The sequence below is a fragment of the Phragmites australis genome, chromosome 7 (assembly GCF_958298935.1).
Source record: "Phragmites australis chromosome 7, lpPhrAust1.1, whole genome shotgun sequence".
NCBI lineage: Eukaryota > Viridiplantae > Streptophyta > Magnoliopsida > Poales > Poaceae > Phragmites > Phragmites australis.
In genome coordinates, this window is record NC_084927.1 from 9540166 (window position 1) to 9555315 (window position 15150).

The 15150-nt window shown below is 40.5% G+C and overlaps 1 protein-coding gene across 1 annotated transcript; it reads left to right on the forward strand.

Annotated features, from left to right (window-relative positions):
* Positions 1 to 423: 423 nt before the first annotated feature.
* On the forward strand, positions 424 to 6685 carry LOC133923965 (uncharacterized). Its single transcript, XM_062369294.1, has 4 exons — positions 424 to 871; positions 1671 to 1829; positions 4731 to 5215; positions 6286 to 6685. The coding sequence occupies exons 1-4, from the start codon at positions 541 to 543 to the stop codon at positions 6655 to 6657; spliced, it is 1347 nt and encodes a 448-aa protein (XP_062225278.1). The 5' UTR covers positions 424 to 540; the 3' UTR covers positions 6658 to 6685.
* The last annotated feature ends 8465 nt before the right edge of the window (positions 6686 to 15150 follow it).

The window sequence follows — 15150 nt, forward strand, 5'->3', positions numbered from 1 at the left end:
ACCAAGCCGTGCCTAGGCGTTCTTGTGTCGGGCCAACCCGTCATGGCATATTGGCTAGATATGGAGCTTGTGTCGGGCCAACCCGTCATGGCATATTGGCTAGATATGGAGGGTGACAACTAAGAGTATACATAGTGAAGTAGACATGTAAGCCAATGCAATGTTGAGTTCATCCAATTCTAATCCAGCCCAAGGTGTCAGAACTTAGCTCGACCAATTCCACTTCACTCAGATTTATTCTATTTCAATCATTTGTACAAAGAGGTAAAGTTACCATAAGTAAAGATAAGTGAGGTAATCTTATTTGCACAAATTCAACCAATCAAATATGAGTTTATATCAAGTTTTATCATTCCATATAACAAATAAAACATAAATAAATACTATTCTATACTACCAACCAAACATAGTGGCTGTGTCAGCTCATCCAGATCAACTCTTCCAGTCGAAGTATCCAGCCTTTCCCGGTTGAACCCAGTGGTCCGGCCCTTAAGCCGCTTGCGGTGCCCTGAACTGAAAAGGTGAAAATCCAAACAGCCGATGGATCTCCTCTCCGCCGCGTACGGCTCTACCTCCGACGACGACGCCGATGACCAACCCTCCACCCCGGCCGGCGCGGAGCTCGCCTCCGTCGCTTTCGCACCACCTCCCCCGAAGCGGCCGCGGTGGGAGCCTCACCCGTACTTCTCTCCTCCCCCTCCCCAAGCAATCCCTCAACCGCCCCCGCCCAACGCAGCAGCGCCGCTGGCATCTATAGCTAGTGGTAGGTACGTCTCCAAGAGGGAGCGCGCCCTCCTGGCGGCGTCTCGGGCACCCGCGGACTCCGCATCACAGCTTCCTCCGCCGGCGACAGCAGAGTTCGATTCCACATGTAAGCATTCTTGGCCCCCTTTGCAGCAGACTGGAAGCGAAAATTGCTTTCATGCGTCTATTCTGATTTATAGTAGTAAAATTAGTTCTGAATTTCTGATTAGCTTCTCACATTGGAAACAGCGATGTGCAGTGTCACTAAATGTTTGACTGAGTTTAGGATGTCTTTGTGTGATTAGTTTTGACCATCGAGATAAATTGATTTGTCAATAGTGTATTTTCTTTCAGAATGAACTTGATCTTGCATGGTTAAATGTCTCGAATGGTTGAAACTGTCTGGAGAACACTGTCCAGGTCTTGGACAAAGCATAGAAACCGTTGCGTATTTGATGGTTCTGCTCCAAATTTGGCAAGCGTCTTGTTGTTTGCTAAAGAAGAGGTGCAACTTTGGGGTTTGGCTGGGGCTTGAGGGCTTTTCTTCTTAAGTGCCCTAGCACCCGGAGGTTAGTTTAAGGTGTGGTTGTTTGTAGTCTCTTTGTCACAGACGTGCATGTAAACTAAATTCTGATGGTGTGGGTGTGTGTGTACTCAGGGTTATACCTTTTCTTCTTCTTTAATACAATGATACACAACTCTCCTGCGTGTTTGAGAAAAAAAACAAGGGCCAATAAAAAGCTTGTAGTTGCTTAAACATTGTTGTGCAAGAAAGCCAAAGTGCTTGTTACCAAGAGCTGAGTTTTATGATGATGTTTTCATGAGGAATGACTCCAGAGAGTGATACATTTGTACTTTATTTTTGTTATGTTGCTTGAACATCCTTTTATGTACCTTGCTCATTTGCTGTACACATATTGTTACAGTTGGATCCATCACTGATTCAAATCTGCGAGGTGACATTTTGCATTCCTTGCAATGCCAACCGAAGCCTGGATCAAGCAAAAGTTTGCCATTGAAGCTCTCAGTTTCTTTGAAGGGTCACATTAAGACAGTCAATCGGGTAGATTGGTCACCGAGTCATGGTCGGTAATTATTGTTACATAATCCTGCTACTTTGCTATTCTATTTGAATCAAATTATCATAATGAGTTAACACTCATGGAACGTTAGAATTGTTAGCCATTCTCTGGGGTTGTGCATTAGGATATCAAGAAAATACATTATTCTCTCGTATCCTAAGACAAACTAGGATGGTTCTGCTCTAGCCAATGGGGTATGCAAACAGGGGACACAATAAGGAGGTTGTAGTCAAGCCAATGGGGTAGTGAACATGATATGAATCTCTTATAATAACTAGGACATGGAGCGGCTGCAGCGCTGTGCTGTCCTGGTATTGATATCATTACCAACATTAATGATATGAAACTTGCAAGGTATTATCTATAAATTTCAGCCATGAGAAAAGATGTTTCCAAATGCTACAAGAGAATGGCAACATTAGGAGTTGCACATGGTCTTTCTTCTGTTAGATATATATACTTCTCTATGTAATATCCCCAGAATATAAGGGATTCCTTGCATATTGTCACATGTACATGCATATATACTAGCTCAGAGTCTCCAGGGAATACAAGTTGCTATTTTTAACATGGTATTAGAACTAGGTTTTCAGAGACGCATCAATTCATCTCGATCTAGATCTATTCCACCTATCGGCTCCCGTCGGCTCTCTCTCTGCCAGCTTCCCCTCGGTTCTCTCTTCTCCGATTTGGCTTCCCTCCCGCCCGAGGTTCTCCACATGCTTCCACTCGTTCGTCTGGGTGTCATCGTCCGCTCGCGCATCACAGCCCACCCGGCGCCCGCTCTGCTCCGGCCTCATCCCGCGCCAGTGCGTCCCACGCTGCCTCGGGCTGCTCCGCCCTAGGTCGCTCCGTCTACAACCAAACAAGTAGGAACTTCTCTACTAACATATTTGACAAGTTTTTTGGTGGCATTCTTAATGTTCTCAACAATATAGTTACTATTCTAGTAGATTAGCATTGAGCCAACAAAATTCACTACATGAACGATGATGCTATAAAATATCTTAGTAACATTGTTCATCTAAGAAAGCTCCAAAAGTTTTCACTATGTAAGAAAAATCCGCCTTTTTTCTCTGGACAATGCATATATTAGAACTCTTTAGAGAAGGTTGCCAGGAATCAGGATTGAGCTGAGTACATCTGAAATTCTGATTTTGTGCAAACCAAGATATGTCACCTCTACTGATCCCTTGCTCTTCATCTTTGACTTTGTACTGTTGCTGAAGTGCTTACAATTCATGTTGCTTGTTAAATTAAAACCGATGCGAAGGATGCTTAAGAAATATCATATTTGGCAAATATATCCATGTAATTAAAAAAAATCCAAAAAGGAAGATCTTATATCGTAAAGATACCTTGGTGAGAATTTCCGCTCACCAATATATGCCATAATTTTGTGACAGGCAACCATCCTAGAGAGAAACCTCATTCCCTTCAGTGCCTTCGGCCTCTGGACTCAGCAGGAGGCTTTACCCCTAGAGGCTGCGGACCCCTTCGGGCCGCCTCTCCGGCACGTACGTGGCCCTCTGAAGACTTGAAGCTATAACAAGTTCCCCCAGAGCCTTCGGTCTCCGAACTCAGCAGGAGGTCTTATCCCCAGAAGCTGCGGACCCTTTCGGGCCGCCCCTCCGGTGCCCATGCGGCCTTTCGAAGCCTAAAGACGCAATCGGCCTCCTGAGATAATATTAGGGAAGAAAGGACACCCCCTGCAGCCGACCTGACGCAAGGTGACGGGCGATTAATGCCGGTGCAAGTGGTGCTTATCCTGACATCCTAACACGATGCAAGTTGTTCTGACACCCCCGGCAGAGTGGCGCCGGGCCGTAATTGGCAACGGTAGATATTTATCTTTTATGTAGGGTAAAAGGTAGTTATCCAGGATAAGCCTAGTAATTCGATCAGGTTCTCGATATTTGTATATCGTGATAACTTGTACACTAAGCTACGTACTACCTTATAAATAGGGGTCGTGGACACCTGGAAGAAGAGGGAAAAAAGGAGCCCGCTCAACACAGCACAGAGGAGCCTAATCACAAAGTTTTCCTGTGATATTTCCCCTAGCCCGGTTCATATTTTTACTATCAATACATTCGTGGTGTTTCTTTCTCTCAAATTTCGTCTCAAAGCTTGAGTTTCCTCCTTAGAAGATACTCTCGCTGTACTTGCTGGGACAAGATAAACTCTTGCTCCAACAAATAGGTTATGTCGGAGATCTTCCTGAATAACTTTGTCTAGTCTTGAACAACAAACAGAAGAAATTAGTTGAAGAAGTTTGACATGAGTGAGTGACATATTCATGGGCAATAAAAAGTTCCTAGTAAAATTGACTTCTATTGAAAATGTGAAGATGTGTCATATCTACACTCATTTGCAATCTTGACTTTGTCTTGAAGAAGTTTTGTCAGAGCCAAGAGAAGAACAGGGGAAAATGATTGTAAATGTGCTAGAGCAGCAAGAAAACAAACAATAGCTTCTAACCCTAACCACATAACCCACATAAAATGCAATATGATTGTTGGCAAATTAGCAGCAATATCAGTATTATTACTAACAGGAATCATGTGATGCATTTGTTATCATACAAGTATTTGAAACAAAATATCTTGATCCATTGTTACTTAACTCAGGAGATATAATTTCCTTTCCTTGTTATGTCATATTTTTGTGTCTCACTTTTAAGTGATACTGCTAAAAATGTGATGCATGCGATGATTTGATTATAAATTCCGATGCATTTGACAAGTTGATGGTAAAATCACCACTTTCAAATTTTGTTGGTTGGTTAATAGAGATATCACCTTTTGACATACACAATTCCCAGGATGATTTTGTATGGTTTTTATTATATTAAATTAGACTATTATTAAGTAAACAGGTGCTCATGAAGAAAAAAAATTGCAGCACATCTTCTCGCTTCTGCTGGGATGGATCATACAGTCCATGTATGGAACGTATGGGACAAAGGAAATACTTCTGCTCGTGTTTTGAAATATCATACTGGTGCTGTAAAGGATGTGAGGTGGTCCCTTCATGGGCCATCTTTACTTTCTGGAGGGTTTGATTGTTCCTTACAGCTTGTTGATGTTGTGGAGGGAAAAGTAATGAAGGTATTCAAGGAGGATCAAGCTGTTGAGGTCATCAAGTTCAATCCAAGTAACCCCAATCTCTTCCTATCCGGTGGGTCCAAGGGTTCTCTTAGATTGTGGGATATTCGAAGTGGTCTGGTAACTAAAGAATTTCATAGAAGTCTTGGAACCATTCTTGACATTGAATTCAGTGCTGATGGGAAACAGTTTATCTCTTCAACTGACACAACCAGAAGCAATATTAGTGAGAACACTATAATTGTTTGGGATGTCCTGCGACAAGTTCCTTTATCTAACCAGGTAACAGTTATATTTGTCCCTATAAAAGCTTTTAACATCAATCTGCATGCATTCAGCATGTGCTCAACAAAGTTGAAAAAGACTAAAAATAATCCTTATTTTGAAAAGCTTTGTTGCTCTCTTATTATATTTGTCCCTATAAAAGACTATTAAACAATTTTCACTTGGATATCTCTGTTATGATATGTAGAGCTTCAATATAAAAAGTTCACAATATTCATGAGAGAAGTAAAACCTGTCTGAGCGTGGTACAACACTAATGGGACTTAAGCATTTGGTCAGAACATATTCTAAAAACCATCATAAGTTGTTATAATATGGCATATTGAAATTTGAATTTTAACATTACATTTGTAAATATTCAGAAGTGGCTCCATGTTGACTATCCTTTATGTGCCCATTTTTGAAAAAAAAAATCACTATGATTTGACAATTCTTTGTCAGACTGTCTCGGAACCCAGACTCCATTGCAAAAACAGTTTCAACTGGTCCCCCAAATTCCAAAACTTGGTTGGTCCTTAAGTATAGGTGCTTTGTTAATCTTGTAACAAAAATCTGCAGCACTGTACGCTATGGCTACAGTAAAGTAGTACTACCTCCGTTCTATTTTAAGTGAAGCTTTAGAATCTGTGCGGTCAAACGTTTCAAAATTGGAACATCAACATGTTTAAAATTGTGAAAGTTGGATCTATGAAAACAACATTACTGGATTTCTCATTAAAGACAACTTTGTAATGTTAAAGTTCTATAAATTCTAGTGTTGTAAAGTTACAAATAATGGTCAGTTGTATCGTGTAGACCATGAAACGTAAATTACATCAAGTAAAAAAGAACGGGAGTAATATAACTATGTAGTCAACTTGTGTATTTGGCCATCATGCCTGTATGCCACTTGCTGTGTGTTACAAACTGATAATGCAATGATTTAGATATGCTACTTCAGTTCCATAATGATATCTTGAATCAGAAAGTGAATTCACTTTTAGTTCAGGGAATATATTTTGTTATAATATGTACTGAGCCTTTATCAGCACAATGAAAGGTGACACAAATCACCATTTGTATCACAGGTTTATACAGAAGCATTCACATGTCCGTGTGTAAGATACCACCCATATGAAGCTTCATTTGTTGCACAATCCAACGGGAACTACATTGCGATATTTTCAGCAAGGCCACCCTTCAAGCTAAACAAGTATATGCGGTTTGAAGGGCATGGAGTGTGGGGTTTCCCGATAAAGTGCAATTTTTCGCTTTGTGGGAGAGAACTTGCATCTGGTTCATCCGATGGATGTATTTATTTCTACGATTACAAGTCTGCAAGGCTTTTAAGGAAAACAGAAGCCTTCAAAGAAGCATGCACTGATGTTGCATACCACCCTGTAATGCCCAATGTGATTGCTTCATGCAGCTGGACTGGTGAAATATCTGTTTTTGAGTGACATAAACTGATGCTTGTTAGAGAAGTAATGTTGAGTGTTCTGTGGCAAGGTTTACAAATGCGATCGAGCATAAAAAAGGGGACCCCAGCGCATTCTTCGAAAACTGGAGAATTCAGCCAAAATTCTATCGAGTTTGATCAAAATGTGGTCAAGTTCAATCAAATTTTGTCAAATTTTCAAGAAACCAGTTGATTTCTTAATATGAACCGTAGCGAATTGGTGGTAACAGCGCATTTGTCTTTTTTTTTAAGGGGTAAATTCAGCAGGAGAGACCCCTACTGAGAAGTATATTAAAAGATAAAAGTATTTAAGACTATATAAAACCCAAAAGAGGGTGGAAACTCCGAGGCAGGGGAAAAGAGAGACCAGCAGATCATTAATAGAAGAAATTTAACTAGAGCAAACTAAGATTGTCCATTCTAGAAGCTTAGTTCTTAAATCTCCCTTGATTCTATTAGCTTGAAGTAGAACTTCATCAGCAAAGATCTTTTTCCAAGAGTTAAGAGAAGGTTGCTTCTGATCAAAGATCATATTATTTCTTTGCTTCCAGATTCCCCAAGCAACTATTGTGAAGATTTTCATAAAGAAAGGTTTGTTGAAACTTTGTCTGGCATTTTGTATCATACTGAAGAATGGCAGAGTGCGAGTCCATTTCAGACCAATTGATTCCCAGCAAGATCGACTGAAGCTGCATTCAAAAAACAAGTGGAAAGCTGTTTCCTCCAGCTGATGTCTGCAGAGGACACAGGAGTTTTGAAATTTTTTCTTCTGAGTAGGTTTCTTGTGTTCAATCTGTCCATTAGTAATAGCCAAATAAACACTCTGAGTTTGTTACAGCATTTGGATTGCCATATCCATAGGAAAGGCTGAGGGGGGCTTATGTACTTGTAAGGCAGATTGTAACAACGTTTTAATGAATATATAGAAGAACCCCAAATGTATTGCCATTTATCTTTATTATCTCCTTCTGATTGAGTCTGTATTCCTTGAAGAATGTCCTGCAGTTGCAAATATTCTTCATGGGCTTGCATGGTTAAAGGGATGTGAAATTGTTGCCCTATTGATGGATTGGCCAAGAACTTTGCCACTGAAATTGATTTGTCTTTGGCAAATGAGAACAACCTTGGGAATTTATCCTGAAGCAAGTGACCATTCCAGTGGTCCGTCCAAAAAAGAATTGTTTTGCCATCTCCAACAGAGCAGTGGCAATGTCTCTGAAAATATCACACAATCTCATGACATCTTTCCACCAAAATGAGCTTTTTTCACGAACTGCATGGGGAATTTTCCTATTAGAGTAGTATGTAGTCCATATCAACCTTACCCAAGGAACTTGTTTTTGATTATAGAATTTATCCAAATGCTTAAGAAGCAGTGCTTTGTTCTGGTTTCTGAGATTGATCACCCCTAGTCCTCCCTTGTCTTTAGGCTTACTCACTAGGCACGATTAAGGTGCCTTGCTCAGAGATGAGGCAGCCAGGCGCATGTATAGCTGCTGCAGAGCGCCTCAAGCACATTCAGGACGTAGCTCATTATGAAGCAGAAGCTATTTTACAAGCAACCAGTATCGTGTTTGATATGGGAGTGAAGACTGGTGGTTTTTGAGTGTCTAATGATATGTAAGTGCACTCTGCTGCCGCAGGAGATTTCACTGGTCTGGGTGTGAACTTCAGATTTCAATTTAGGGGAGTTCTAGGGCATTTTATCTCATTTTCGCACCATTATTCCGAAATGCATTGATAAAGATGGGAGCAATAATAATTGATCTTCACTGGTACAAGGTTACAACAGCATGCCGTACTAGGGTAATTACACCATTGTGTTACAACGATCGAGTCATCAGGCGACAGGCGATAGGGCCATTGTTGTGCATCCTCCCTGCAAGGTGTCAGGAGCCGGTTCATGGATGGTTGGAGGCCACGGAAGACAACGTCGTGACGGTGCTTCCACTGGTGCCAGCAGCAGAGAAGCAGCAAGACATGGTAGTGGGCGGCTGGTCGAGTAAGGCACCAGAGCGCGTCAACGGTGGTGTCCCTAGTGGAGAAACCAACGGCGGCCCACAAAGCGCTCGAGAGAGAGCACCCAAAAATCAGATGGTGTGGCGTCTCAGCGCCGTGGCCACGGACCTCACAGGTGTCACGATTGGTAAATAAGCAATTCATCTGAAGGTTGCGCGCGAACTATCTTTTGAAGATGTTTCCGCTGAGACACAGGTAGCAGAGAGGATTCTCGGGGAATAGTTCCACAAAAGCCTTTCTTGCAATTACAAAATGCCCAAGTTATAAAACGTGCGGAACAGATGACTGCCACCAAACAACGGATGCAGGCTACGGTCAAGCCGTCAAGGTGATTAGAGTGAACCTCTAGTTTTGAGGGGGAAAAAGATCCGAGACTTGTTCATCTAATGTGAAATTGTATATATAAATCGCACTGTTTCAACTCAGAATCCTCAAACCTTAATAGCATCAATAGTTCAATACAGTATGCCAGTTTTCATGCAACATTAGTTTCTTCTGCCGTTTTATTCTCATCACTCTAGTACCCGATAATGATAAACTGAAGCTACACCTTTATATGTCTTCTGCTGTTCCCCCCTAATTGACTTTGTTACACACAATAGGGTATCTAGTCTCATGAGTACAGAAAAGTAAGTAAAAAGTTAAATGGCACATGAATAGTACATTATTTGCCTGAGTAAGGAATAAATGCGCCAACGTATGCACAGCAAAACACATCCATCACAAAAAATAGGATGTGACCACAACCACCATAACGGCGACGTGGAGCGCCACTGCTGAAGCTTCAATTATATAGCATAATGAAAAAACAATTCCTTCTTTACATTTCTCCAATTCTAAAATGATACGCTCCATCTGTGAACAGGCCACTCATAGAACTATATACGATTATGCTTTATCGAGTAAATTTACCTAGTTTTGTTACTTCTGCCCATAATGCATATTTTCCTAGGTTTGTTTCATCCATGGAACTGGAAGTACTTTTGAAAACCAATTCTGCGCCTAATAACTAAATCCACAGAATAATCAGCAGGAACTTTTTTTCCTTTTGCCAAACGACTCAGTATCCAGTATAGTTCTGACACACCACAGCCACATCAGACGCTTAATTGAGAATTATGTGAACCAACTTAGAAAATTCTGAATGTACAACAGAAAAACAGTTCTTAAGTCTGCAATAAAGTAAACCTGAGCCATAGTCATCTAACCTAAACCTGACACTGAACACTTAATAAACCTAGCAAATCCAAGTCTAGACACATATGACGATAGCAGTCGCTTGTTATGCCAAAAACATAACTCTATCCTATGATTCAAACTGGACAAACTATCTCATATGCAAATTTTAGACAGTGTGATCCAACTGCATGCATACCAATGTTATTGTGCAATACATACAGTAGAAAATAAATCTCCCTTGGTAAGTATACTACAAATCACGAAATTATAGAGTATGGTAACAACATATGAAGTTAGGTGCCTGCCATCATATTAAATTGGCTCTGTATTGAATGACCAAGCCAAAGAGCCTCTCAATTAAGCAAATTCTGCAAGCAAGAAACAAATTTCTGCTCACTCGTCTAATATCATATCCAAAAATATTGCATCAATATTAAAATGGTAAATTCATGGAACTATGTCGATACGCTATCTGATTCAAGCGTAAGTGATTGAAAGTATGGCACCGAATATTAACTGGACCGTTGGCACTAAGTAGTAATTTTTTAGAAAGAAAAGGGGCAAATTCATGCGTTCTAATTCAGAGAATCATCTTGAAGATTGTATATATTGATAATGCATACTTGATAGCACTTCTTTTAATTTCTTTAAACTCCATATAAACACACTGGAACTATATAAGTAAAGGCAGAACCAACAAATTCATCAAGCAAATGAAGAGAGGTGCACACCTTTAATTTTCAGGCTACTCGTTTCACCACTGTGAAACCCTTCATGATCAAATTTTCTTTGAACGCAGGAACCTGCATTTGCTTTGGTTACAGACAATGAAAGAAAATGACAATGAAATATTTCCTCTGCACATGATACCAGCTATATATACACCATCGATGAGATGTCATTTTTCGTTGACAAATAGTTCCCTAATAACCGAAAACATAAATAGTTGTCTAACTCCAATAAACATTGTATAACCAAGTTGCTATCCTATGAAAAGAGTCGGATTCAAAGAAGGTGACACTTTATACACATCATGAAGAAGAAACAAGATGGACATGCCTATGGAAGAAACTACTAAATTGATAAGAGCGGACAGTGGCGGATCCTGATCTACGAAGTAACCGGGGGGGGGGGGGGTCTCCCTCTTCTTCTTCCTCCTCCAATTCTTCCTCTTCCATGCCAAAAAATGAAGGGGGGGGGGGGGGTAGGGGGCTTGAGCTCCCCTCGCTCCGTGATGGATCCGCCGCTGAGAGCAGAGTAATCTGTCAGGCTAGAAATAGTATCTCTCCCTTTTTTCAACAATGCAGAAATTGGGAAACAAAACTATATATCTCAAGTAAGAAAATATATTATCCATTTACCAATCCTTTCATTTAGTTTACCTCAACTTGGTTCTGAAGGGGCTGCACATAATTTTTTTTGCCGACGTAGCGAGCATCCCTGGCCACGCCACCTTTTCAGCCTTCAACTTTGTCAAATTTATTGTTTCTCTGTAAGATGCTTTCTTATAGTCAAATCCTATTTGGTGATTTCTTAATAACAACAGATTAGTAGGCCTTGTAAGACTTAAAGAAAATTCAAAAGAGTAGCCGAAATACCAAAATCAAGAATGCCAGAGTTCTTTCGCTAAGTTGATCATCTATATTAACTTCCATATGAAAGACAAAGATTTTACCACTGATAATCAGTTCTTTCCTTTTCTGAGATTCACACTAAAGAGTTAAGAAATATAAAAGTAGCTACTTATAATTAGAGCCTGATAGGATGGAAGTGCTGAAGGTTACTGGACTCCTTCGACATATTTAAACACAGCAAATAATCAAAAATCCTATCACACTTGGCTACATAAAAAATAAATTTAATTTCTTCTTACCGATTTTTGGGAGGAATCAGCTTAAGAGCAGAGCAAATGAATGGTTTAGACTTAGAAGACCAAGCCCATTCGGCTACACGCACATCAGCATCATCATCGTCTGAATTCTCAAACTCATACTACAGCATGTGAACATTAGGACGATCAACTTTAAATTTATCATTTGATTTTTGAAAATTTCTAGACTCTTTAGCCTAGCTTTCTAATGCCAGAGCTCTTTGTAAAACTTGGCTAACATCCTGAAATTCATAACCTTCCAGCTTTTCCTTAAGATGAGACAACAAACCTGAATAAACTAATTCGGCTAAGTCTTTTTCAGAAAGTGTCATGTTAAAACATCAGTTTTTTTTATCTTTTAACCTTCTAATAAAATCAGCAACATGTTCATTGTATTTTTATTTAACCGATGTCAAATGTGAAAGCCTCAATTCAGTACCAGCACTACAAAAATTTTCATAGAATTTCTCTTCTAATTGAGACCACACATGAACGGAATTAGGAGCAAGGGATGTAAACCAAGTAAAAGCTATTCCAGACAATGAAAAAGAAAATAATCTAATTTTCAGCACATCATTGGAACTAGCTTCACCTAATTGTGCAAGAAACTGGCCTACATACTCCCTAGTTGTTCTATTGTCCTCCCCGATAAATTTCACAAAATCAGGAACATTTAAACCATGGGGGTATGAGATTGTATCATAGTGCTCAGGATATGGCTTTTGGTATGCACGAGCTTTCCTTCTAACCTCCAAGTCGAATTGCTCTCTAAGCACAGTAGCTACTTGTTCTCGCATGATTTCAGCATAATCGGCTACAAGCCGATTAGGGTTCGCTATTGGCTAGAGCGGCAGTGTGGACAAATTCGGCACATGAAAAATAACAGGAGGTGGCGTAGCAAAATTTTGTTCAGGAATCGACCCATAAGGGATTCCCGATCCTTGCGGCGGTATAGGTGGAACACTATACGCTACGGTTTGGTAATATGGTGTTTGCATGTTGGGATGATTTTCGGCTCTATAAGCTTGAGCCGAAGTTGAAGCATTGTGTGTGGATATGGTATTTGGTACGGATTTTGTGTTACATCAGTTTTAATAGCATGAGAAGTGACATAATCCGGTGCAACACTACCCATAATATTTCGGCCATCATGAGGATTATGCGCATAAGAAACACTAGGTAATATATTAACAACAATAGGTAAAATTGGAGCACTAACATTACTAGTGGCAGGTTTTTTCAACTTTTGTTCCTCATGAATTTGTAGAACTAAAGGCCGAAGCTTATCAACCAATGTATCCTCAACCAATTTCTAAACACTATTAGCCATGGTTGCACCAACGGATTGATCAATCATAATAGCAACCTCTTGATGAGAAGGAGAGGGTTGAGCACTCACATTGGTCGTTACCTTAGGGCTTTGGGAGGCGGGTGATGGAGAATCTTCTTTCTTGAACACACCTTGCCAAGTCTTTACATAGCGTGAGAGCAACTCTTGCCGACGTTGCTCCAAGTCAGCTTCGATTGCCAAACACGCCTCTTCCGACACCTCGTCGCACAATGTCATAATGATGTTGTCCTTGTTAATCTCTGAAGTAGACATAACCAGGTTTAGAATTCGACTAAGAGAAAGCCAAAAATTCCCCAACGGAGTCGCCAAAAAGTGTGTTGACGCAAAAACGCGGCACCCCAACACACTGAGCACCTCGTGTGCAATATCCGGCGAGCAGTACCCAAGATACCCTGGTCGTGGCACTATATCATTAGACCTTCATCGTCACCCACGCTCAGGAGGGACCCTGTCAGAGCGCGGGTGGCCGACGGCTTATCCTTGGTCGTCGAGATCAAGAACAGGAAGCAATGTAGATGGGAAAAAAGAATGGGACTATAGGAGCTAGGTAAAAGACGAAAGATAATGTCAATTGTGTTTGATTGATTGGTTGATTATTCTCAATCGGCCATGATCCTCTCATATTTAAAGGGCAGCAGGTCTCAACCGTAAGAGATCAGGACTCCTAATTCAAACCGAACAACACTTACAGATATGATTCGGCTATGCCTAGCTGATCTGCAAACTTTGTATAACAAACATATATTTCCTATTTGAACACATAAAAATTCTCATATATCGACTCGAATACGCTTTAATGTAGTTCAGCTTTCTTAGATTCGGCCAACTCTTCCATCTGTCCGGAGACCAACTGCAGGAACAAATTGTGGTCACTGGTCACCTGGTCATTGGTTGTGACCACCGGTCGGAAATTACTGTTCATCTGGTCGGAAGTTACTGTTTATCAGTCAGAAATTATTGTTCATCTGGTTGGAGCAATGTCCATCTGATCAGAGCATTGTTCATCTGGTCATGGTATTGTTCATCCGATCACGGGACTGTTCATCTGATCGCCCGTTAAGCCAAATCTTATCGAAAATACGAATCTAGTCACGGTACCAGTCGGAAATACCAAATCTTGTCATCAAAAGCATCATATCGAATCGGTAATGTCAAATGCTTAACCCTTGACGAGGATCGAACTCGTGACCTTTTGCTTATTGCTTACGAAGCGACCGCACTGCAACTATGCTACGGAGGCGTTTGCTAGGATGCTTTCCGCGTAATATATTTAATAAGTTTAATAGAGTGGACTTGTTTGCCAGTCTACATGATCGATGTCTGAAGCTCTTCATGATCACTAAATTGCATAGTTCACTCTATTAAACTTAATAGAGGTATATGATCATTTGTTTTTGAAATTGTATTATAGAAAAAGAAAAGGAATTTGGCATCAAAACTGGTAAAAACACCTTTTCACCACTCTAGAATCCATAACTGTTCATTTTGATGCCAAATTACCCCTAGGCTCGAATGGCTCATTTAAAGGATTATGCAACCAATGTGACTCATCTATTTAATAAACCGTGTACATACATTCTTTTTCCCCTTCTATGCACCTTCTTTTCCCGCATTCTCTACTCGATCGCTCTGTTTAGGTGGAGATGACAAACCCCTAGGGTTTGGATAGACGGTGATGGTGACATAGTAGATAGCGGCACAACAGGTAAGAGGTGTACGTGCATGCCGAATGAGTTTGGTAAGCTGCATTTGCCCTAACAGATTTTGCAAGAGCATTCACAACTAGATTTCAGAAATTATGATTATCCGGCACCTATCACCGCTCCAGGATCACAAGCCCTACACATAATTTGTCATATTCATCCCATTAACCAAACAAAAAACTACAGTCCCTCCTGCTGACATTAAAATCATGCTCATTTCAACTCGTACAAGCCAAAATTTCCATCTTTCCCCACAAAACGTGGTCTTTAAAACCTCAAGGACAGGCGAATTCTTTCCAAGCTTCCTTTAGGAGTTTGTACATATGGAGGGAAAACTAGGAAATTGCATCAGAAAATAGTTGCATGTGTTAG